The 24,787-nt window shown below is 40.7% G+C and overlaps 1 protein-coding gene across 1 annotated transcript; it reads right to left on the bottom strand.

The window, feature by feature from the left end:
* Nucleotides 1–1,313: 1,313 nt before the first annotated feature.
* On the bottom strand, nucleotides 1,314–24,096 carry ISY1 (ISY1 splicing factor homolog). Its single transcript, XM_027864071.1, has 11 exons — nucleotides 23,957–24,096; nucleotides 19,915–19,937; nucleotides 19,199–19,250; nucleotides 18,371–18,436; nucleotides 17,343–17,385; nucleotides 15,927–16,039; nucleotides 10,746–10,863; nucleotides 9,207–9,329; nucleotides 3,511–3,623; nucleotides 2,681–2,767; nucleotides 1,314–1,758 (listed from the first exon to the last, which is right to left on the bottom strand). The coding sequence occupies exons 1-11, from the start codon at nucleotides 23,957–23,959 to the stop codon at nucleotides 1,651–1,653; spliced, it is 849 nt and encodes a 282-aa protein (XP_027719872.1). The 5' UTR covers nucleotides 23,960–24,096; the 3' UTR covers nucleotides 1,314–1,650.
* Between the last annotated feature and the right edge of the window lie 691 nt (nucleotides 24,097–24,787).

Genomic DNA, 24,787 nt, shown 5'->3' with positions numbered 1-24,787 from the left:
AACTTTTAAAAAATGATTGTTAAAATTATATTACATGTAATTGGGAAATATTTAATATTTAAATATGTTAACATTTAAATATATCAAAAATAAGCAAGCTATTGGTTTTCTGGGAATATATTTCATAAGGGGGTTTTTGTTAGGCAGTATCTATTATATCAAATCAAAGTGTTTCCTTACGTTTAAACTTTAAAGAATGTTTCCCTACTTAAGAGAATTTAGATTTAAAATTGGAGAATTTGTATTTACAATCAGATTGATGAGAGGGCTAATATTCCTGGTTTTTATTTTATTTTAATAAGAATTTATAAAATGCTTGCCATGTACTATGCTAAGCTCTGGGAAGACAAAAGTGAAGCAGCCCCCCCCCCTCAAGGTACTGACATTCTAATGGGGGAGAGAGAATGGATGTGTTAAGCATATACAATATTGGAAATGAATACAAGGTAGCTTTAGGGGGAAGGGCACTAGCAGCTGGGCGGGAGGATTGGGAAACGCTTCATGTTGAAGGTTGCAACTGAAGAAAATTTTGAAGGAAACTAGAGATGCTAAGAGGCAGATGTGAAGAGGAAGGCATGGGGGGAAGCAGACGCAAAGGGGATGGAACGTCACGCATGAAGAACAGCTGGTAAACTGGGATGACTGGACCCAGAGAGGGCATGTTCAGGCGTAAGAAGACTGGAAAGGTAGAAACGGGCCGGAATGAGAAGAGCTTAGATGCCAACAGTTTATCCTGGAGGCAATAAGAAACCACTGGAGTTTACTGAATAGGAAATGACCTGGTTAGATCTACACTTCAGGAAAGAAGTCACTTAGACAGCTGTGCAGAGGATGGATGGGAGTGGGGACTGACCAGATGTGTGGGATGAGTGAAAGAAGAGCTGTGGATAAGCCTGAGGTTTCAAAGCTGAATGACTGGAAGGACGGTGACATCCTAGACAGTAATGGGGAAAGTAAGAGGAGGGGTCAGTTTGGAGGGAAAGAGAATGAGTTCTGACCGGGAGTGTTGAGTCTGAGATGCCTCCACGACAACCAGCTGGTGATACAGGACTTGGGGTCTGGAAGCGGATGCACAGATATGAGAGTCAACTACACAGAGATGATAACTGAGCCCATGGAGTTGAGGAAGGTCACCAAGTGAGAGTGGAGAGAGAAAAGAAAAAGGACCCAGCAGAGGAGACCAAGAAGAAACAGCTAGGATGTGAATCAAGAGATACCAATGCCAAGCTCTAGAACTTCAATAAAACGAGACCAATGAAAACACGGCAAATTTTCTTTCTTACAAAAATATTTAATAAAAATATCTTCACAGTGATTAGATATTACAAACTTCAAAAGCAATATTATTTATACAGTAATAAAATATTTATACAAAATAAATTGCTGAAATGTTCAGCACGTGAACAACCCAACCAGGAACACTTGGACCATTTTATGGATTTAAAAAAAAAATGGATTTTTATGACTTCAGGATGGAACCAAAGGAAAAATATTACTATTAAGCAATCCCCAAAGCTAACAGGAAAATTACTGGAAAAGGACCACCTTTAACCTCTTGTGACAGTTTGTATCTGTTAGTGAACAAAACTGGGAGGATGGTGAGTGTGTGTAGAACCACTGAGGAACTCCAGTCCAGGCGACACCAAGATACTAAAATCCAAGAAGCCTCTTTGCCTCCTCACTCTGGGCCAGGAGTGTTTCACTGGCATACTTTTGCAGGAGTTCCATCTTCTTTCTTCGTACAAGAGCCTCCTCGATCTGAACATACAAATAATGAAAAGTCTCTTATCCAATGAGCACCTCAAGCCCCTTCTGCATAACAGCCTAGTGCTCAAAGCTATCTACACACAACCAAACATCCAAGTGAAAAATGGAAAATTACATCAGTGGTCAAACTGGCCCACTTATGTCACCTTTCTGTTTCAATTTTCTCATCTGTGAAATGAGGCATTAGAAGATCTCAAAGGTCCCTTCCAGCTCTGAAATTCTTTGAACTATTATCTCTACTTAATAACAATAAGAGCTAGTATTTATGTAGCATTTTAAGGTTGGCAGAACTCTGAGTTTCTTCATCTGTAAAATGGGGACACTACCCATACAATGAACATTTCTCCAATGTGATGATCAAGTGCTTCTCGTGCGACCACCCTATGAAGCCAGCAGAAACACTGGGATTTTACAGCTGAGGACACTGAGGCTCGGAGGAGAGCAGTGATGTGCCTGGGGTCACAAGGCTAGCGAGCTGGGACCTGCACCAACATCCCCTGATTCTAACTCCAAAGCTCCTCCTCCCACTACATAACAGAATCACTCACTGAATCAAGTCATTTCTCAGCACCCTCATTGGAAATAAAACACGTTCTGAAACATGTATTTAGAAAGTAAACGATCACCAAATAGGCACCAAAGCAAGAAAGACACCTCTGCCTGAGCCACGCCTTAGCCAAGCTCCTTCTGAAGAAGGCCATTGGGAGTAAAGTATAAACAGATGCTATCATTATTTTTAGAAAGTAGCTGATGATAGAGGGAGAGAAATCAGGTCCTTGGAGCATGAGGGAAAGGAAAACAAAGACTGATCTGTGTGCACTCTGTACACAAACATGGCTCGGGGGATTTGGTGACATGTTTTGAAAGAAAACTCTTCCCTCGGAGGCCACAACTGCACAAGTCGACTCCTTACCTCCTGCTGGGAGGGCACTGGGACGTGAGCGATAAATTTCTGCTGCCCTTCTTCTCCTTCTTTCTCTTTGGCACTCTCCTCGTCGGACTAGAAAATGGACAATGTACTTCACAAACCACCCAACACAACTACCCCAATTACTGTCTCACCTTAAAAGTACCACATGTGCCAGAAAAATGATGTCCCTGTTTTTTTAAAATGCTGTGCCTAGAGCTCCAGAAGCCTAAGCTTTGCTCACCGTCAGGATCTGCATTTCTGACTTAATCCATTCTCTAGCAGGAGGCCTAAATTTTAGTTTTCCTGGGCCTTCCAATGCTTCCCACTTTCCCTGTGTCAAGTCGGCCAACAGGAACAAGCTTCCTTCCCTAATGCAGCTCGGGCCAGAGCTGAGGTTGGTTCTCTGGCTGTGACTGTCTAGGTCTGCTGATTCCTACCATCACTGCATTTGGGTATCTGCCTTCAGTTTCTACAGTCTCCTACCCATCCTGCATAACACAAGTGTAACATTCCTAAAAGACTATATGATCTCATTCCCCATGTTCAGAGAAGTCATTTACTCCTCTGGGCTGGGCCTCAGCTTTCCATCTATGAAATGAGAGAGATGGACTCTGTGATTTCCAAGGTTTTTTACAGTTTAAAATGTTGACTCATTTCAACACCTTTGGTAATGGGCTGAGCTTGATTTAATGAAAAGACTTCATGTTGTACAGATCCCAAATGTTTTCGTGCAAACAATAAAAAAAACACAGTTCTTTGACAACCAACGATATTGATCTCAAAGGGACCAAACAGAAACTGAAGGTGAGCGGCTCATCCCTTTGCCACAATACCTCATCATCATTCACAGCATAGATGTTTATTTCCTCTTCCTCCTCTTCTTTGTCACCGCGTGCAAGCCGGGCCTCTCGTTCAGCTTTCCACTTTTCTACTGCTTCTGCTATGACTGATTGAGCACAAGAAGAACAAGTGTTATTCAGTTCCCCTTCTAGAGGTCTAAGTTTATTCAGAATCAAAAGAAGAACCTTCTCCAGTTGTGCTACTGGGAGGAGAGAGAGAGAGAGACACATGAGTGAATGACCACCTAGGCTGATGCTGGTCTTTGTTCTGAACTTCCTGACCTACAAACACATCACGAAGCAATTCTGTGGTCAAGATGCTCCAATTCTATCCAGTTCAATGATTCAGTTAACTATCAACTTACCTGTGGGAAAACAGCCATGAAAAAGTATATAAGGGGGCACCAATCACTAAGTGAACTAGTATTTTTTCCATGACCATTACTTACCTATGATGTGTGCATTACTACAGATCCTGAATGTTTGCTGAATGAATGCAGAGCCCTCACTTTCTGTGACACTTCAAATATTTGTTTCTGAGATATACATTTTGAAGATATGCTTCAGTTACCTTTCTCTTGATTCTCCCTTTTATATTAACAATCTGACATATAAACAGATCTGGAAGTTAAGCAATTGATTACCTTTTCGTACTTTCAAAGTAATCAGATGTAGAATGAAAAAAGGTATGGTCACCACACAGCTCAATTTCCTTTTCCCTTATCTCATTATAGGATCAGGTTTTTTAGAGCTATAAAGGAAGGTCATCTAGTCCACACTTTTTCATTTCATGTTTTATAGATGGACAAAATGAAGCCCAGAGATATCTGGTGACTTGTTCAAGGTTGGATCTGGGATGCAAACGAAGATCCCTTTGATTCCAAACAGCCAAGTAAGTTTGGCAAATGTATTAAATGTACTCAATGGAGAAAATTCTGATGGGGGCAAAAAAACGAAGGCTAGGTACCAGTGGGTCACCCCAGGTATCCAGTGGACAGAAAGAGTGGCCTGGGTATCAGAAGTGGAGAGTAAAGACAAACAGTCTTGAGGGATCTAAGCACTCTGATTACTGCAATGGCCAAGCCTAACTCCAGAGACCAGTGATGAGCCGTGCTCCCCACCTCCTGACGCAGAGGTGAGGGACACAGACACAGAAGGGAACACGCCTTCTGGTGCCCAGCCTGTGACAGACCGTTCCTGCCCTAGCCCTGACACTCAAAAACAGGATGAACAAAGGTCATTCTCAAAGAGTCAACAACTGTATTTAATTTATGCTTAAAGTCCTGTAGTAAGTGTTAGGTGGAGTAAGTGAAACAAGCTGGGAGAAGGAACAGATGCAGCCATGGTATCAGGGTGTTTACATCGTATATAAAATGGGGGGGCCCTAAAAAGTGAGAGAGACACAAGAATAAATGAACAAATTTCAAGAAAAGATGTAAGCATAGGAAGGAACAGATCTCCACAGAATTACACACAAAGGAACTCAAAGTAAGGCTGGTTTTTCACACATACTTAAGAGTAACTTGTTCCATGAGGAAATCAGCCTTCCAAACATAGGAGAGCTCTGGTGGAATGAATGGATTAAGTGGAAGCCGCCATCAGAGACAAGAGAGCAGAGCACAGCTGTAAGGGGCCTCAGCCGTGAGCTCAGCCACAAGGGAGAAGGGGGACATTTCAAACACCCCAAATGGCCTGTGCAGGGGCAGCCTGGGAAAGGTCGTTGGAGGTCAAGTCCTAACCAAAGGTGACCATTCAGTGGAGGCTGTTAATGCACAAGCTGAAGAACCGGTGATGCTGAGTGTATACAAACCCCCAGAGCTCCAGACGACCAGTAAGGGGGAGAACTCTCTAAAGGATAATGACTCAAATGCCCTTCACGCTCACCTTCTGGTGCCTATAAACTGGGCTGCAAGTGACCAGGCTGTCTAGGAGAAAGGTTTCACCTGAATGCTGCAGGGCAACCCCCCCCCACCCCCGTGGAGAGAAGGGTCAGATTCAAACCAAGACCAGACTCAGTCAAGGCCTGCCTCTGAGGGTGGCCAAGTGTCTCTGAGCAAGAAGTCTAACTCCTCTGTGAACATTTGTTCTGTCATTTAAAGAATGAGGATGATAGCTCATAGCATTTGTATTCAAAGTCAGATCAAAGGAGTTAATATCCATGAAGCACTTAGCAGGGTGCCTGGCACACAGTAGGTGCTTAATAAATGCTTATTCCAAAAGAACTGATGAAGACAATGCAGACTGAAGCATATTTTTTCAACTTTATTATTTTTGTGGGTTTTTTTGGTCTGTATTTTCTTTTGCAACATGGCTAATATGGAAACGTTTTGTATGACTGCACATGCATAATCTATATAAAATTGCTTGCCTTCTTAAGGAAGGGGGGAGGGGAAGAAGGGAGAGAATATGAAACTCAAAACTTTAAAAATGAATGTCAAAAATGTTTGTTTACATGGAACTATAAATGTTTGTTTACAAGTAATGGAGAAAAAATGCTTATTTCCTTCCCCTAAAGTGTTTTACAAACTTTAAAATACTATGTAAGAATCAGTTATTAATATTACAGTCAATTATTATTAGAATTTTAATCCTAGCTGAATGAATCAGGCCAATCACTTATAACTCCTGGGCAGAGATTTTTGGAAATGGCTACGATGTAAAGCAAAAGGCCTCAAAAAACCGCGATGATATTTGTAATGGGCTCAGCACCATGCCTGGCACAGATGAGGTACCCGATAAATGCTTGTTCCCCTTCCCTTTTTCTAAACAAATACCTCTGGACCTCAATTTCTTTATCTGTGCAAAAGGAAACATTGTTCCTATGAGATCAAATGGGAATATGAGATAATGGATGTGGAAGAGCTTTAAGAAGCAGAGCATTTGACAATGTAGGACAACAACTTGTTCCCCCTAAGAGTGGGGAACATGAGGCCCATTAGGTCCTCAAGTGTGGCCCTCTGACTTCACGAAGTTTGGATTCAGTCAAAGGGCCGCACTTTAGGACCTAGAGAGACACACGTTCCCCACCCCTGATTTAGCCTATTTCTTTCCTTATCGGTAAAATGGGGCTTATGCTAGCTAATTTACAGCTTATTCTAAAGATCATGAGATAAAAAAAAAACAAAACCCTAATACTATCTTAGGAGACACTAACAGAAGTACCATGTTACTGCAGGATCTACTTAACTGCGACAGGCAAGACTGATATCAGTGTCTGGTTTGCAGCTCCTATGATCTTTCTTATAATATGCATCAGTCTACGTTGGCTTTTTGAAATTTTAGAACTGGATGATTCCCTCCCACTGGGAATGCAAATTAATGTATATTATTTGCTCAAGAATTGCTAAATGCACACACCCATTTATACGTAGCAATATTAATCACTGAGGATTGAGGTCTTTCTACTCTTGTTAGGATCTTTGTACATTAAAAAGTTCTCTCTCCATTCCTGATGGAATATGAGTTAACATTCAGATGTAGAATTTCAAGGGCAAAAGTTCTAAGAACCTCCCTTTGAGGCTCTTTGACACTCACGTGAAAGAATAACCTAAGGTCCTATGATTCTTGGCACTGGCCTGGTAACCTAAGAGTCAGAAGCTGGGATGCACACCTAAAGTAATCATAACTGTTTACTATCCCATATACCTATGTAGTTTTTGTTGTTTCTCACTTTCTTTTTCTCCCTAACACAAGCTGAGAAGACATCTGATTCTAACTTTATAGATAAGTGGCCTATCTGCTCTCAAATCTCCTCATCTGACTTAGGACCCTCAGACCCTTCCCATCCCCCTAGTTAGCCAGCATCACGCAGACTGGGCAACATTTCAATCACCTATTCTCATCCCCTTCCACCAATCCCTGCAGATCTCAACTCACAACTCTCCCAGGGAGGTACCAGGTGATATCTTGCTCCTTCCCAATCACCATTTTGGATCTCCTGAAAAGGAAGGAGCACCCCAACCTATGTCAGAGATGGAACTTTTCCTGCACAAAAAAGGAAAAGTGGGAACCCGTTTTTGTGAGTGCTGCCACACGTCTCATTTACATCTGAGTGCAGAGGTGAGCACTGCAGCACCCTCCCCCAATCTCCAGCCAGCTACAACAAATCTCCTCTAATAAACCATGGGCCCGCGCGCCCCCCCCCCCCCCCCCCCCCAAGTTTTGGACATGGGTTCTCTAAACATCAGGGACACTGAGTTACCACCTAATCAGTTATTTGGAAAAGTTTTTACCACCTAACAGAAGAAATAAACTAAATCCTTGAATTCACACAAAACCTTAATGCAAACCACTGTAGTGAATGCCCCTAATTTGAGTGTCCAGAAAGGGAGATGATGGCTAGTCTCTATATACCTTTTGCTCAGACCACATGTGGGTGGCTCACTACAGTTAGTGGTCTGGTACATGTTCAGAGGCTCATTTGCCAAGGAATGATAAGGAAACTGAAAACCACGTCATACAAGGGGGAGTCAAAAGAAAAGCCACATATTGAGGGTGAAGAAGACATGGTGGGGACAGGAGAGATGTCTTCACATACACAGAGGAGGGATTGGATGTATTCTTTAGTCCCACAAAGTCAGGACTAAGTTACGAGGGGCAGAGTTCACCTCAACATAAAAAAGAACAGGCTTCCTGAGAGGTAGTACAGCATGTTCTCCATCACAGGCCATCTTCAAGCACAGTCTGGATAATAATAACAACAATAATTTATGTAGCACCTACTATGTGCCAGGCACTATACTAAGCATTTTACAAATGTTATCTCCTTTGATCTTTACACAATCCCTTTTGAGGTAGGTGCTACCAGTATCCACATTTTATAGACAAGAAACCTAAGGCAAATGAAAGTGAAGTGAATTGTCTAGGGTCATATAAATATTAAGTGACTACAGTCATATTTAAACTCAGATTTTCCTGTCTCCACCTATCATGGATGCTGTGGAAAGGGTTGGACAAGATAATCACGGGAGGTATCCATGGGCTGTTATGATTTTAATAATGTATGCAAAATGCTTTTCAATTTTAAAGTGTCACATAAATGTAAGTAATTATTATTAATATTTTTACTAAAAAAAAAACACGAAATTTATCTGAAGTTACAAATAAGTATTTTACAACATGTTTCAGTTTAGAGTAGAAACTCAGAGGCTGTTCAACTGGGGAAAAGCAGAACAAATTGTGGTGTATGATTGTGATGGGATGCTACTGTGTTATAAGAAATGACTAGGGGGATGGCTTCAGAAATATTTGGGAAGACCTGTATAAACTGACGCAAAGTAAAGTGAGCAGAACCAGATTGTTGAACACAGTAAAGGCAATATTGTAGGGATGATCAACTGTGAAAGACATAGCCACTCTGATCAAGACTATTCAAAAGGACCCAGGATGAAAACTGCCATCCACCTAAAGAGAGAACTGATTAGCTCTGAAGACAAATGGAAAGACTTTTTTCTTCTACTTTACTTTTCTTGTTTATTTTTGTTTTTGCAACTCAGCTAATATGGAAATGTATTTTGTATGACTTCACATGTATAACTGATGATATATTGCTTGCCTTCTCAATGGTTGGGGGAGGGGCTGGAGGGAAGGAGAGAATTTGGAACTCAAAATTTTTAAAAAATATTAATGTTAAAATAAAGTATTAAAAAAGAATAGAAAGATGCTATTCAAACGGCCATCTATCTATTTACCTTTCTTTTCACGCTCCTGCTCTAAAGGTTCCAAAATGCCATCATCTTCATCTCGGTAACCATAGTATTCAGCATCGATAGCTTTCATGAGTTCAGCTCGAGTCTTCCTTGGAGGAGGAAGGGCTAAAAGAAACAACAGCCACAAAGTCACCTTGTTCCATAAAAATAAAAGCTTTAACTGGGAAGAAATACCAACATTTGGTTCACACTAAATTTCTAGAATGTAATGTCGTACACCAGACACTTGGTCTTATAGTCTCTGCCTCTCTTAACTGATCCTTAGGTAATTTCAGAGAGATACAGATGGATGCCACCCAAAGGAGGCACTTAACCCATGCCTACTGACTGAGTTTGTACTTTTCTTCAATCAAAATAAACACTGCAGTGGAAATTCCCAAAACGGGACAAGTCCTTTCATCTTTCTAGGATGAAGTTTCCTCATCTGATACATGAGAACTTGGGCCAGATAAGATTTAAGGTCCTTTCCAACTTTTAATCCTATGATCCTACATTACAATATAGAACTCAAGTATTTACCAAGAAACTAAGATTCAGCACCACACCTTTCCTCTGACGTGCCCAGTTTCTACAACAGCTTAATAAACATTCCAGCCCTCCAGACTTCCTCCAATACCCCAGCATGGGGGAGAAGTGGGGGAGGGAGGAAAAGCTGGGTTCTCAAAAGCCAAACAATGAAGCTTGTACTCAGACCATTTTACCAAAGCTAGAAAGGCAAATGCAGGGAGATGAATCTTATTAGTTACACCCTGTGAAGGCCATCTATTAAATTATGGAACATTTTGTGTATGTTTTAGTAAGGGGTGTACCCAGACCCATAAAATATTTGAGGCACTGTCAATCAATAAGCATTTATTAATCACCTACCATGTGCTAGGTACTTACGCTAAGCACTGGGGATACAAAAAAAGGAGCCCACAATCTAATGGAATATGAATTATACCAAACTATAATTATCCTCCCACTCTTAGACACACATGCTCACTCTAATACCCTATAGAAAAAAAATTCAAACCTATAAAAGAGAATTTAGGAAATGAATAACCACATGATTTATAAAATTACAGCATTTTAAAGTCAAAAGGGACCTACAAGATCATAGAGTCCTAACCCCATTATTTTTCAGATGAGGAAATTGGTGCCTGGAGAGATGGAGTGATGTCCTCAAAGTCACAGGGGAATGAGTCAGGTCTGAGGACTTCCAGGCCCTAAGCCAGCCTCCAAGTCTTCCTCTCATGCTCTTCCCATTAGAGCAGGCCGCCTTCTCAAGTCAATTCACAACTTGAAAACAACAACTACATATTAAGATATACCTAAGCTTTTTTCCTCACTTTTTGCTTTTAAACTCACATAACTGTGCAAACTGAAGTACAAAGTACAGAAGTTCGGTACATAATGCCGAGAAGTCAAAAGAAACTCAGACCCTATTCTAAGTCCTATACTGGAACTGAAGAACCCCAAATATTGAAACTAGAGTTATCAATAAAATTGTACAAATAAAGTATGTATGAAGTTACTTACGCTCTTTTTCAAAAAGCTCTCTGACACCCGGTAAGTCTTTAGCTGCTCCAAAATATTTGTAACCTCGATTTCCTGGAACCTCTTTCCCTTCATGGTCTAACATTTTAGGGCCAACTTTCTTATATCAAAAAAAAAGAAAAAAGAAAGAAAAGAAAAGGTCTCATTAAAAAAAGTTCTCCAAGAAGGTCCTTTCGCCCTAATGTTTATGAAGTCTTCAAACAAATCCTAACAGATAAACTTATAGGTTGACACAGCAAGGTACAGAATATTCACCAAAATTCATAGACTGCCAGCTCCTTGTGGACAAAGACTACTTCTGCTTTTGTCTTTGTATCCTAAGCACCAGCACGAAGCCTGTCACATAAAAAGTGATTAATCTATGCCCTTTAAATTTAAAGTGCCAGATGTATGGTAAGACAAAGACACAATCTACTGGGCCACAGCAAACTCTTTTCTACCTACTCTCTTTAAGATAATGAATAGTCACTTTTTCAAAACACTCCATTTGTTCAAGAAGTGACAAGACTTTGAAATGGCAAAATATTACGTATTTCTTTTATCCCTGTAAAAATAATGGAATAAAATCACTTTGAACTTCTAGCTTCTATAGGAGAAGGTTGCAGGAGGAGAAAGGTGAAAAAATGACTTGAGCCAGAGGAGAAGGAAATCATGAGGGAAACTTGGAGAGGACATGGACTAGTGATGTAAACTTAATCTGCAGAGAAGAAACTGAAGAAAATTTTGTAGGAGTCCAATCTCAAGGCCAAAATCAAAGACAATTAAGGGACTACAAAAGGATGAAGGAGGATAAAATATCATTAAGCAGTGACGCCTGAGGATAAGGAGAAGCTAGTTGACAAGGCCAGGCCAGATAGGTCAGAAAAGGTAAGTAGAAGAAATAGAAAGTTAGCTGACAAAGTGCATTGGTGGGGGGGGCAAATTGGTTAAAAACAGTTTTAACTTTTAAAAATTAGTAAGGGGCTATAGAAACTTCTAAGCAAGCGCTCAGGGCTGAGGTGTAAGCACCACAAGTAATTTTAAGAAATGAGGCTGAAGATCTTGACCACTGCAGAGCCCAGCTGCGTGACCCCTTGGGGCTGTGAGTGGGGGCTCCGCTACATCCCAGAGAAAGGAAAGGGTAGAGAAAAATGCGCCGCCCCTTGCCTCTGGCTGTTAGGCAGGATGAAGATTTTTAAAGGAAACAGATCAATGCTTTAATGGAGAAAAAGGGTTCTGAGGTGAAGGAGGGAAGATCTGACCACAGACAAGATACTGGGAAGAAGAGGAGATCTTCATAAAGAGGAAAGAGCTGGATATTCCAAGGAAAAAGAAGCAGCTCATCCTCCCAAGAATGCCACAGCAAAACCACGGACACCATCAGGTGAGATGACATCCATTTGGAGCAGGGGAAAGAGACAAGAGCAGGAGTAATTGGTGACAATTTCCTGCTCAGGGGTATTAAGACAATTATTTGTCCAGCTGCTAACAACAACAGAGAGTCTGTTATATTCCTAGGGCATGTATCCAAGACATTCTAAAAAAACTCCCTAGGCTTATCGAAACAGATGGTGACTGATACTGGTACAAAGGACAGTTCCAGAAAGGAACTTCAAAAGTATTAAGTCTTGGGCAAAAAACTTAAGGCCATAAGGACACAGGTTGTTTTTCCCTCAATTTTACCCACCGAAGGCAAAGTATACGGAAGAAAAAAAAAATTAATTTAGGATGTGAATAGCTGTGGCTTAGTTGGTAGTATCCAAGAATGAGATATAGTATTCTGTTATCACTGCTACAACAGGACTGACAGATCCCTGGTAAGAGATGAAGTACAGGGGGCAGCTAGGTGGCGCAGTGGATACAGCACTGGCCCTGAAGTCAGGAGGACTTGAGTTCAAATCCGCCCTCAGACCAAATACTTGACACTAGCTGTGTGACCCTGAGCAAGTCACTTAACCCCAACTGCCTAAAAAAAAAAAAAAAAAAAGAAGAAGAAAGAGAGATGAAGTATACATCAAATGCTGGTGAGAATGTATTTGCTAGGTGTTTTGCAATCCAATCAAAAGGACTTTAAGCTAAAAAGGATAGTAGAGGGAGAACGAACGTCATCTTTGTAGAGTACCCAAGTTAGACATTATAGGGAGTAACTAAAAAGGAATAGCAGCTAAGATTTCAACAAATTCATGGAAGGCAAAATACAAGAAAGAAGAAAGTAATAAAAGCCCATAGCCTCTTAAGCGTATACTCAAATGCTCAAAGTTTAGGCAACAAATAAGGTGAACTCAAAGACCCCAATACAAAGAAACATATTTGACATTATGGGTATCAACGAGACTTGGAAGGGGATGAAATCCATAACTGGACTATGGCTTTGAATGGGTATATTTTATCCAAAAGAAAAAGAACTGTCAAGAAAAAAAAAGGAATTGTGATGGGGAGAGGATGGTGGCATAATTCATGTATGGAAAACCAGGAAAAAAAAAGGAGAAAACATAATGGGGTTGAGATAATATCTGGGTAATGGTCAAAAGATGGAGAAAGAGAAGGGACTGTCATTGGTATAAACTACACCACAGGGACAGAAAGAGGAAATAGATGAGTAGTTTGGGTAACAAATCATAAATATGGCACAAAAGCATGAATGTAGCAGTGATGAGACACTTCAATTATCCAGACATCTGCTGGAGCTCTCTTTCTGCCAAAGACAGAACAGTTAAATATCTCTTGAATTGCCTTAGTGATAATTTCATCCTTCAAAAAGCAGAGGAATCAAGAAGTGAAAACTCTATTCTGGATCTGACTTTTACTAACAAGAAGGTACTGGCTGCTGGGGTAGAACTGATGGGAACCTTGGCAGGGGAGTGACCATTCCAACCCAGAGTTTGTGATAGAGAAGGAGAAAAAATCTGGCAGTCTGACATGTATCTTAGATTTTGGAAAAGCAGATTTCAAAGAGTTCAGAAGAAAGATATAAGATCCCATGGAGTAAAATGCTTCAGTGAAATCAGCCCCAAAGGATGGCAGATGCTAAGACATAAAGTGTATCAATTCCAATGAAAAGGAAAAATGGGATCTGTCTGAAGAGATCAATGTGGATACATATGGAACTAAACAGCCAACTTAGGTCTTAAAAAAAGAAATATCCAGAAGATGGAAGCAAGGCCAGGTAACACAAAATGAATTTAAGAACATGACATAGTCCTACAAAAATGGTGTCAGGTATGCTAAGGCTAAGAATGAGCTAAGGGTGGTGAGGAAAGCTAACTACAAAAAAAAGGGTTTGGGTTTTGTTTTGCTTTTTAGCTATATGGGGGGTGGGGGGGAAGGAGTCAAAGAAAGGAAAAACCTTTTCTGAGAGTGAATGGGATGATGAAGACTGACAACAAAGAAAAGGGAAAGGTGCTCAATTCTCCTTTTGTTTTAGTTTTCTCTTTCTTTACACTAGAACTAACAGAACAATAACAACAACAACAACCAAAAAAAAACCCCAAAAACTAACAGAGAACTGCTACCCAGGATCAGTCAGGAGATAGTTGTAAGAGAAAGCCGAACTGCCCTTCAAGTAATTCAAGTAATCTGGCCCAGATGAAAGGTGTCTTCTAGGCCTCAAAGCTGGCATATATAATTGCCGAATCAGTGATAACTGAAAGACCATGGAAAACAGAAATGTCATTAAGATTGGAGATTTTTTTTGAAATGAAAAGAGAATAGAATTTGCAAACTATAGGCTAGTAAATCTGACTTTGATTCACGGGGAAACTCTAGAACGGACCATTGAAGAGCTAGCTGGTAAATATCTATCTACAAAGGGAGGCTGTGATTACAAAGAGCCAACAAAGTTTTATAAAGAACAGGTCAGGTCAGATTAACCTCATTTCCTTTTTTGACAGAATTACTACTAAACCAGAAGGTGAGGGGAATGCCATGGATATAGTTTACCTAGATTTCAGCAGAACTTTAGATACCTGATAATATTCTTATAGAAAAGATGGAGAGATATGGATTAGACAAAAGGCAAAAGATTTATTAGAAATGAAGAGAAACCTGAGAATGGATCAGAAAATAATATAATCGGAGGGATTCAGAGCTAGCTGGATAGCCAAATTCAAACAGCAACTGTTAAAGGCTCAATGTCAACATGGTAGGAAGTCTATAGCGGAACACCTCAAGGATCTGTGCTTGGCATCGTGCTGTTTATCAATGACTCAGACAAAGGCCTAGATGGTATGATCACCAAATTTGCAGATGACACAAAGCCAATCACTGAATGGCAGTTAGCATCCAATATCTTGAAAAACTATATCAATGGGTTGAATCTAATAAGATAAAATTCAAGAGGGATAAATATAAAGTTAACTTGGGTACAAAAAAAAAAAATACGAGCGGGGAGGCACAGATAGACAGGAGGTATTCTGAAAAAGATCTGGAGGTTTTAATGGACTACAACAAGCTCAATGAACCAGCAGTTTAATGGAGATGATTTACACTTTGATTGCATTATAAGAGGCATGGTTTCCAGGAACAAGGAAGGAGATGATAGCCTGACTATACTCTGCCTTTACCAAGTCTTACCTGAAATAATATCATATGCAGATATGGGTGCCATGGTTTAAGAAGGACATTGACAGGTTGGAAGTGTACAGAGGAGGGCAATCAGAAAAGTGAAGGGCCTTGAGTTTGTCATATGAGGACTGACAGAAGGAATTTGATATTTACAACAGTGTACTGTTGTAGTTGTTGTGTGTATTGGCTTTGCTTACTTTCACTTGGCTACTCTAAAGGAAAAGCCATCATAGACGTTTGCCAGCTTGGAACTGGAATACCACTAGCTCATCTACCCAAGATGTCCATAGCTGCTGCCTTCAGAGCAACGAACCTCAGGTCCAAATTCAAGTCCTCTGGGCAACTATTGTTGGCTCTTTGAGACAAGGTATAGGAAGAGGTCCGGATCCTAGAAGCACTGAGCTTGGTAAGCATCTTGATGAAACACAGAGGTCCATCACTTTCCTTGGGCTGTGTGAATTCAATGAATTTCAAACGCTGAATGGGGACTTTAAAAAATATTACATTGAAAAGTCAGTGGATGTAATAATTTTTAAAGTTATTCTTTTCATCCTTTTGTGAATTTTCTTTATCCAAGATATACTTTTTCAACAAATTTTACTAAAGTTTCATTTCACTTACTCCATAATCAGGACCTCCCAGCTCCTTTATCCGAACCTCCCAGTGTCCTTTCTCTCTTAGGAGTTTATTAATTTCATCATTCAGGTCTCGAATTCTGAATTCGCCTAAACCAGCTAAAAATAAAAACATTAAAAATTTTAGTTCTATTATAATTTAAAAAAAAAAGTTTCCCCCATTTAGGTCTTATTGAGAAGGAAAGAACATCTCTTATATCAAATCTATAATCTTAAGAACTTTCCCTAATGTTGCCTCATCTTTAACTCTATCACTACCAGAGTAAGTCACTGCAGTAAACACTCGGGAAACCGTCCAAAGGAAGGGAAGTATATAAAGCACATTGCTGCTCCCTTACTTGACAAGTAAGGAAAGGTGGGCATGTGATTCATATCCAAGACACACTATACAGAATTTCTGTGGTTAATGTCTGTGCCTACCCTAAAGTTATAGCCACCAAGGTGCTGCTGCATTACAATGCCCTCTCCACCATAATACAAATCCCTGAAATTCCACCATAAGAAAGGCATGGCTTTCTGTTTTTTTCTAACATTTTGGTACAGAGAGAGGGGTAACACACTGAGTCACCCAATCTTTGCGTGACTGATCTGATTTCAAGCAGTAAGTACATCAGTGGGGGGAAGCTCTCACTTTGCTGGCCCTGGTTATTAGGACATTATATGAGCTACAGTTGCAAAAAACATTTAGGAATCAGGGAAAAGACAACATTCATTCTTCCATGAGCAAAAATCACCTCTGCTAACAAAATTCATCATGGAAGAAACTTGTACATTGATCTGAAAAGGTTAATAAAACTAACTACCTTCTCCAACACTCGGGAAACATGTGAAAACAAAATATATTATATCATTAACTCCACAGAAACAGGTTAAACAGGAAACATCTAAGCCTGTAAGATGAGGAATATTCAAGTAATCAAGTGACTCTATTTTTCAAAACCACCAATAAGCTCAGATAAGATAGGAGGATATTCAGCTGGCAAATTAGGCCACATTGAGACCCACCTATAACACACCCTGAATTTGATTCAAACCGATTTTGCTTTTCTTTGGGTCCTCAACATTTAGCCCATGCTCCACATACAGAAGACGATTATTGAATGACTGTTGACTGGCTGATTCTCCTCTCCAAACCAGGGAAGATATATATTCCCCAGCTGGATTCTTCCCACTGCCTTTTCCCATACCCTCTACTCTGGGTCTGTGCCTCATTTATTTAAACCCCAGTGTATCCAATCTGAGCCCAACTATAAGGTACAGTGAATAAAACCCATTAACTTATACTTAGAGTCACATCTTATCTCCCACTAAAATGCAAGCTCTCTGAAGGTATGAACTGTTTGTTTTTCACCTTTGCCAGTACTAAATAAATGTGCCGAATTAAGAATAAAATCTAGCTTACCATTTTGAATTTGTGCCACTTTTTTTGAGATCTCCCCAATAATCTGCAACAAACAAAAGTATTTTTGCACACTTTTGATACCACTAAGAAAGATAACTTTATAGAGGTAATACAGGACTTAAAAAAAACTTTTGCTAAATGCATCTTTAAGTTTTCATAAGAGTTGACAAATTTAATTAAATCACTTTCCTTCAAATTGGAAAATGTAGGCTTTCCTTCAAATTGTACCAATTTTCAGGTCACAGTTTTTGCTATGGTTAAATTAAGCTTCTTTTTTAAAATCACCACCTAGAATGGAAAGCTCAAGAGTAATGAAATACAAACAATACTTTCAGAATTTCATTGGTATGGATATGCATCCTTCCAATGAGGTAAACTAATACTTCTCAGTGCCTTAGCCTAGTAGACAATTTTCATGAGTTGCTATGACCTAAATAAATAGACAGACAGATAAATAAATAAATAAATCAATCATCCAGCTGGTGAGTCAGCCTTCTACTGATGAGTCTTCCTTAAATTTAGTTAGGATGGTCAAAGGACAACAGACACAATTTGCTACTAGGCCAATGTGCAGTCCTTCCAGGTTGGTAGAACCAGAAAAATGTGTACTCCAGGAAAAACAACCTTTTAGAACTTAGGGTCACCTCAATACCATAAGACTACATTGGAGTAAGATCTTAGTGGAGGAAAGAGGAACAATATTCCAGTATTTAATCATATCAACAGTGCTGAAAGCAGTGAAAAGAATACCATATCAGACCACAGAGCTGAATAAAAACAAGGTCTCCCATCAACCTTTCTGGGTCTTAGTTTCCTCATCTGTAAAATGAAGGGAATGCTAAGGTGCTTTCCTTTTCGAACAGTGAATCTTAAAATGGGCAGCAACATCCATATGCCACTCCAATGAGATCACTGAGATACTAAACTGGAGTCACTAGCACATATCCATATCCTCCACATTCGTTTCTGATAGAACCACTAGTTGTTGAATTCTGTGACAAATAAATACTCATCTACACCAAACATACCTGTCGTCGCCATTTCTCAGCTTTAGGTAGCTCATTACATTCAGAGGCAAGAAAAGGTCTTCGTTCCTGAATGGGAAAAAAATATTGATGGTGATGCTGCATGTATTCCAAAACTCTTATGATCTTAACAATTGGCTACAATCGTGGGGAGCCCCCACATTTGGCAATCTCAAACCTACTTATTATGAGTTTTAATTCAAGCAAAAGGTCCTTGTCCTCAGCCTGACTTACTGAGTTTATTTCAGGCACATCTGCTTTAGGTCTTCAACTTATGTTTCTGAACTTCTTCTCTTTCCTTAACCTGATTTCCCACCAGCTATAACTGAAGGAAGGAGAGTCTGGGGGTTTCTTTTAAAGTATATTTTAGGGCGCAGCTAGGCGGTACAGTGGAGAGAACACCGGCCCTGAAGTCAGGAGGACCTAAGTTCAAATCCGGCCTCATACCAAACACCTGACACTTACTAGCTGTGTGACCCTGGGCAAGTCACTTAACCTCAATTGCCTAAAAATAAATAAATAAAGTATATTTTGGTTGAAGCCACCATGGCCATCTACTGCCACCATCAGAGACAGAATGGTGGGCTAGCTGAACCATGGATCTCATCACATTTGGTAATTTTTGATTCTTAACTAGCTCATTAGTTACAGATGGTATCAGAAATTGGAACTCAAATATGAGAACCCATAAGACCTTCAAATATTATGAATACAGTAGAGACCACATAGGAATTCTGAGGCAGCGAATGTCAAACTTGGCCAAGAGTGAAAACTAATGGAATCTATTTATAACACATCCTAATTTAACAAATAAAAATAATGTAAACCAACCTTAACTTTCCCTTCTTCAAGTTGAGCTTGGCGAAATCTCGCCAAGGCCGTCCTAAAAGTGGAAGAGGAAATTCCATGAGTTTACTTTCAAAGATTTCCCATTAAGTTGACCAGTTGTGAGTCAAGTGGATAACCCTAATTCAGCATCAGAGTCTAAACTACTCATGCACATAATGACCAAAAAAAAAACGTACAATGACTAAGCAGTGGCAAGAAGGTAGTTGTGGGACATTCCAAGTTGTCAGGAATTCTGGGGCTTGGACAACCATCACTCCAGATACTAGTATCTTTATTTTAAGGGTCACAAATTTACACAACTATGAGCTACTGTAAGGAACAGGGAAGCAGTATAGCCTTTAGTGGGTTTGTATCTCTCTATTTCTGGTAATAAGAATAACTTGATCTTGAATAGCTACTCTAGGAATTCCCACTCTCTATAAGGCTTTCCCCAGAAAGTGAAACGCACTGCTAACCCACTTGAAGTTCTGTTGGCTGAGTACTAAACATTAAAAAGAAATGGTGATGAAAAGGACACACTAGTGAATTAGGGAATGGATGGAAGATTTTTCTAAAGTCTGCTTCACTGGCTGGTTTAACCAGTATGCAAAGGGTATATAAAGATAATGACACTGAAAGCTCTCCTAATCTAAAGTGACAACTACAATACAAACAAGCTCCAGAAAGATATTTCAATTTGGAAAAAAACTGGTACTTACATGGCCTTTTCTGCATTTCGAGCCTATGGAGAGAAGAAAGAGTGTCCATATTTAACATATTGCTTAACTGAGTACAGTTTTGCATAACACAAGAAGGGTACATAAATACAAACAGAAAAGAGGGCCCATTAAATTGTGAATCAAAATGATAAGGTAACAAAATTCAGGAATGACCTCCCTCTAGGATCCAGACTGACCCCCACACTGAGTGATTGAAAAGCATTCTTAAATAAGAAACTTCAGAATTATTATAAAATAGGAAAGAGTAGAATGGTATTCAAATAATTTGTAATTTAATACTGTACTCTATTCCTCAGACATAAGATTTGCAAAGGGGAATCAAAGTGTCCTAGAGAAAGAATACGGAATTGCCGAGTGGCAGTTAACAGTGGAGCGAGCTGTCAAGTGGGGTACTCAGCTTCTTTACCCTTTTGGATTTTCCCCTTGCCTTTGTAAACCTTCCCTGTTATCACCTCTGGTCCATACTCTGAATTCCTACTGAAAGTATGGTCAATACCACAAAGTTTAGCATTTAAATTTAACTGTACTTGTTTTGTGTTTTTAGATTTTGCTTCCCCAACAAGACTGTAAACTCCTTGAGAAAAAGGGTCATTTGGTAAGTCTGACTATGCAGAAAGTTACAAGAGTTTGTTTCTCCTTTTTTCTATTTCAATGATGAGGGAAGGTGGGAAGGAGAGAAATTTCATTTTTGTTAGATGAATAAAAAAAATCTTAATTTTTGAAACCATAAACTATATATAGATAGATCTATCTATCTATGCCTACTTACCTGTTAAATTGTGTAAGTCTTAGATACCAAACCCTTGTCAGAGAAGTTTAATACAAAGATTTTTTCCCATTTGACTGTTTCCCTTCTTACCCTAAGTATATCAATTTTGTCTGTGCAGAAGCTTTTCAGTTTCATGTAATTAGTTATCTTTCTTTTTTTTAATTGCTTCTATCCCTGGTTTGGTTAAGAACACACCTCTTGGGGCAGGTAGGTGGCACAGTGAATAGAGCACCGGCCCTGGAGTCAGGAAGACCTGAGTTCAAATCTAGCCTTAGACACTTGACACTTATTAGCTGTGTGACCCTGGGCAAGTCACCAAACCCCAAAGCCTAGCCGCCGACACCCCCCCCCCCCAAATACACCTCCTTCCCAAAGCTGTAGGAGATATGTGATCTGCTTCTCTTTTAACTTTTTTTATAGTAAGATATTTACTATTAAGGTCTAGTATCTGTTCATTGTGGAATAGGGTGTATGGTGCTGGACTAAGCCTTACTTAATCCACCATGTAATGATAGCTATCATCCCATATTTCTCTTGCCCTTTGCAGCTAATCTCCCTGAGAAGGCCATCTAACAAACCGGATGCCTCCATTTCCTTTCCTCTCTTCTTAACTCTGTAGAGTCTGACTTCCAGCCACATCACTCAAACAACACTGCTGCCTCCAAAGTTACTAGTGCTCTTTAATGACCAACCCTAACGGCCTTTTTCTCAATCTTCATCCCTGACCTCTTCGCAGCCTCAGACGATGTCAATCACCCTCTTCTCTCTAGGTTTTTAGGACACCACTCTACTCTGTTTCTCCATCTACCTATATAACCAATTCCTTCTTGGTCTCCTTTGCTGGATCTTCATCCAGATGATGCCCCTAACTGTGGGTGTCTTACAAGACTATCTTTTTTCTCTTGATCCTATTTCACTTGGTATCTCATCAGCTTGCTTGGATTTAATTATCATTTCTAAGCTGATGAATCACAAATCAATTTATCAGGGCCTGACCTCTCTGCTGACAACTAGATCGCCTCCAAACACCTGTTGGACATCTCACACTGGATATCCTGTAGCCATATTAAGCTCAAACTACACAAAATCAAACTCATTATCCTTCCCTCACACCCTTCCCCCTTCCAAACTTTCCTATTACTCGAGGGCACCACCATCTTCTCAGTCCCAAGACTGACAACTTGGGTGTCAGCCCTGACTCCTCATTCTCTCATTCCCCATATCCAATCTGTTGCCAAGTCCCGCTACCTTTGTAACATGTTTGTAACATGTTACAAACAAGTCCCACATCTCTAATAAATGGCCCCTTTCTCTCCTCTGACACTGCCACCAACCTGGTGCAGGCCCTCCTCACATCACACTCACACTACCACAAAGCCTGTGTGTCACAAGGCTCTCCCCGCTCAAGTCTATCCTCCACTTAGCTGTCAAACCAATCTTCCTAAAACACAGATCTGACCATGTTACCTTTCCCTCAATTCAATAAATCCCAGCGGCCCCCCCAGCATCTCCAGAATCAAATATAAAGTTCTGCTAGGCACCAAAGTCCTGTAAAAAGGTGCTTCACCTCCACCCCCAGGCCCAATTTATCTTCCTAGTCTTCTTACACCTTACTCACCTCCACACATTCTACAATCCAGACACTGGCTTCTTTGCTTTTCCTCAAACAAGACACTCTATCTCCCAACTCTGGGCATTCTCATCCTGGAAATCTCTTTCTCATCCCTGTCTCAGAGCTTCTTTGGCTTCCTTCAAATCCCAAATAAAATACTACTTGTACAAGACGCCTTTCCAGATTCCCCTTAATGGTAGTGCCATCCTCTGCTGATTATCTCCCACTACCCTGTATACATCTGGCTTGTTCCTAACTGTTGGCATAATGTTTCCTCCATTAGACTTCGAGCTCTTGGAGAGCAGGGAGCCTTTTTTTTTTTTTTGGAAGGGGGGTGGGGTTCCTTTGTATCTCCAGCACTTATTCCAGTGCCTAGCACATTAATAAATGTGCACTTTTATTTTAAAACAGTTTTAAATCAACTTTTTAAATGTACTTTTAAAGCACTTAATACATGCTTGCTGACTGAACAACAAAAAAATTACTGGGTACCCAGGAAGATGCAGTGGAAAGAATGCTGGATTTGGAATCAGAGGATGTGGATTCAAATCCTGTTTCTGTTACTACCGGTGTGAACTTGAGCACATCATTTAACCTCTCCTGACTTCAGTTTCCTCATTCATAAAAAGAAGGGGTTGGATGAGAGGTCCTTTTGAGGTCCCTTGTAACTCTAAATCTGTTACCCCACTTCTGATAAACCCCAGTAGATTGTTAGCTCATATCTCTTTTCATATATTCTATAGGGTGCAACATTATCAATAAACATTTGTAGAATTAAATATAGCTGTACACAGCAGATCAGCTACTAAAGTTGTACACAGAATAGTGACAAGAGGACCCAGCTTCAAGGTACTTTAAAGAACAAAGAAAATGAAGGACTGTAAAAGCTCCTAATTTAGACAGACAAGTGTTTTAAGGTCTACAAAGCACTTTCCTGGCAATAACCCCCTAAAACAGGGAGTACTAGTGTTCTTCTCAATTCTATTTTACATATTAGCTGAGATTCAAACCCAAGTCTTCATACCCCAAATCCTGCTCTGCTGCCACTTCACTGCATGCAAACACAGTCTCCGACCCCAAAGCAAGAGTGACAGGTGAAATACTATTTAATTCAGCAAACACTTAACTTTGGGGGGAAATGCGCAGATCAGAGAACACTTGGCTTGTGGAATAGCTCTAGAGTGAATAATAGAACTGACTGTCCCCGGGGAGATTCTGGGGAATAAGAAAAGACAAAGCCTCCAGCCCTTTTCTCACACCTAGCAGACGATGCAGGTGCTTTGAAGGTCCGTTTGACAGAAGAGGAAACTGAGGCTCAAAAGGGGAAAGAGGAGTGGAACTTACGCTCCAGGAGGGCAGAAACTGTCTCCTTTCGTCTCCAGTACTAACCCTGCTCCTGACACAAGGCAGGCGCTGGATAAGCGCTTGTGGATCCATCAATTAATCAATCAACACCTATGAAGCGCCTGCTCTGTGTCAGGCACAGCACAACGAGCGCCGGAGAGAAGAGACAGTCCCTGCCTTCAGGGAGCTTACAATCGACACATTCTCCCGGGACTCTTTTTCTGATGGTCAATGACCTCTCCCCATCGAGCCCGAGGGGGTTCGTGGCTTTAAGCTCCCCCGCGCCCCTCACTCACCATGGTGCTCGCGCTTCCCCCGGGGCCGCCCCGGCCCCCAGCACTTCGACTGCACCCGAAGCCGAGGCTCTTCCAAACTCTCGCTTCCCACCTGGGTCAAGTAAAGGCAGCTAATGCGAACGTACCGTGTTGACCCGGAAGGAGTGAGAGGAAGACCAGGAAGTGAAAGGAGAATAGAAGCTGGAACGGAAGCTCGGACTCGAGCGCGTGCGCACTGGGAACACCCGGCCAACGACGTCCACTACGCTTGCGCAATTCTTCTGCCGTGGAGGAGGGGAGGGTGGAAGGGAGTGTGTGTCTTCCGGGCTTCGTTTGTGCCTGTGCAGCAAAACTACGCGGGGCCAAAGTGTTAGTCGTTAGGAAAGCCGGCGCCCTTGCGTAGACTGACACGTGATGTCAGAGAGGAATGGTGGCCGGGGGAGGGGGGGAAGGTCTTTGCGTTAAACTGCCCGTACCTCCTGTGTATTCCCCAGGCGCCTGTTTTCTATCCCAGTTCCCTCGTAACACGGACAGAGTCTTATCTTGTCCAATTAAATCAATTAATTGATTCAATTTAGTAAACGTGTACTAAGTGCCTACTGTGTGTAAGAGCTCTGTACTCTCCCTTGCCCAAGGAGCTTACATTCTGGAGGCAGCTAGGTACGAGCACTGACTGCAGTCCTCTGGGACCTGGGTTCGAATCATACCTTTCATTAAGATTTACTCCCTGTGTGAATTTTGACAGGTCTACCTTTTTGTGCCTCAGTTTCCTCATCAGTAATGGGTTAAGCAGTTGGACTACATGTTCTCTGAGATCCCTTTCAACTTTGAACAATGAACAAGCCTCTTTTT

Source organism: Vombatus ursinus, unplaced genomic scaffold (genome assembly GCF_900497805.2).
Source record: "Vombatus ursinus unplaced genomic scaffold, bare-nosed wombat genome assembly UNPS02014773.1, whole genome shotgun sequence".
NCBI classification, from domain to species: domain Eukaryota; kingdom Metazoa; phylum Chordata; class Mammalia; order Diprotodontia; family Vombatidae; genus Vombatus; species Vombatus ursinus.
The sequence above is the reverse complement of the archived record's forward strand: the minus strand, read 5'-3'. Positions and strand labels throughout refer to the sequence as shown.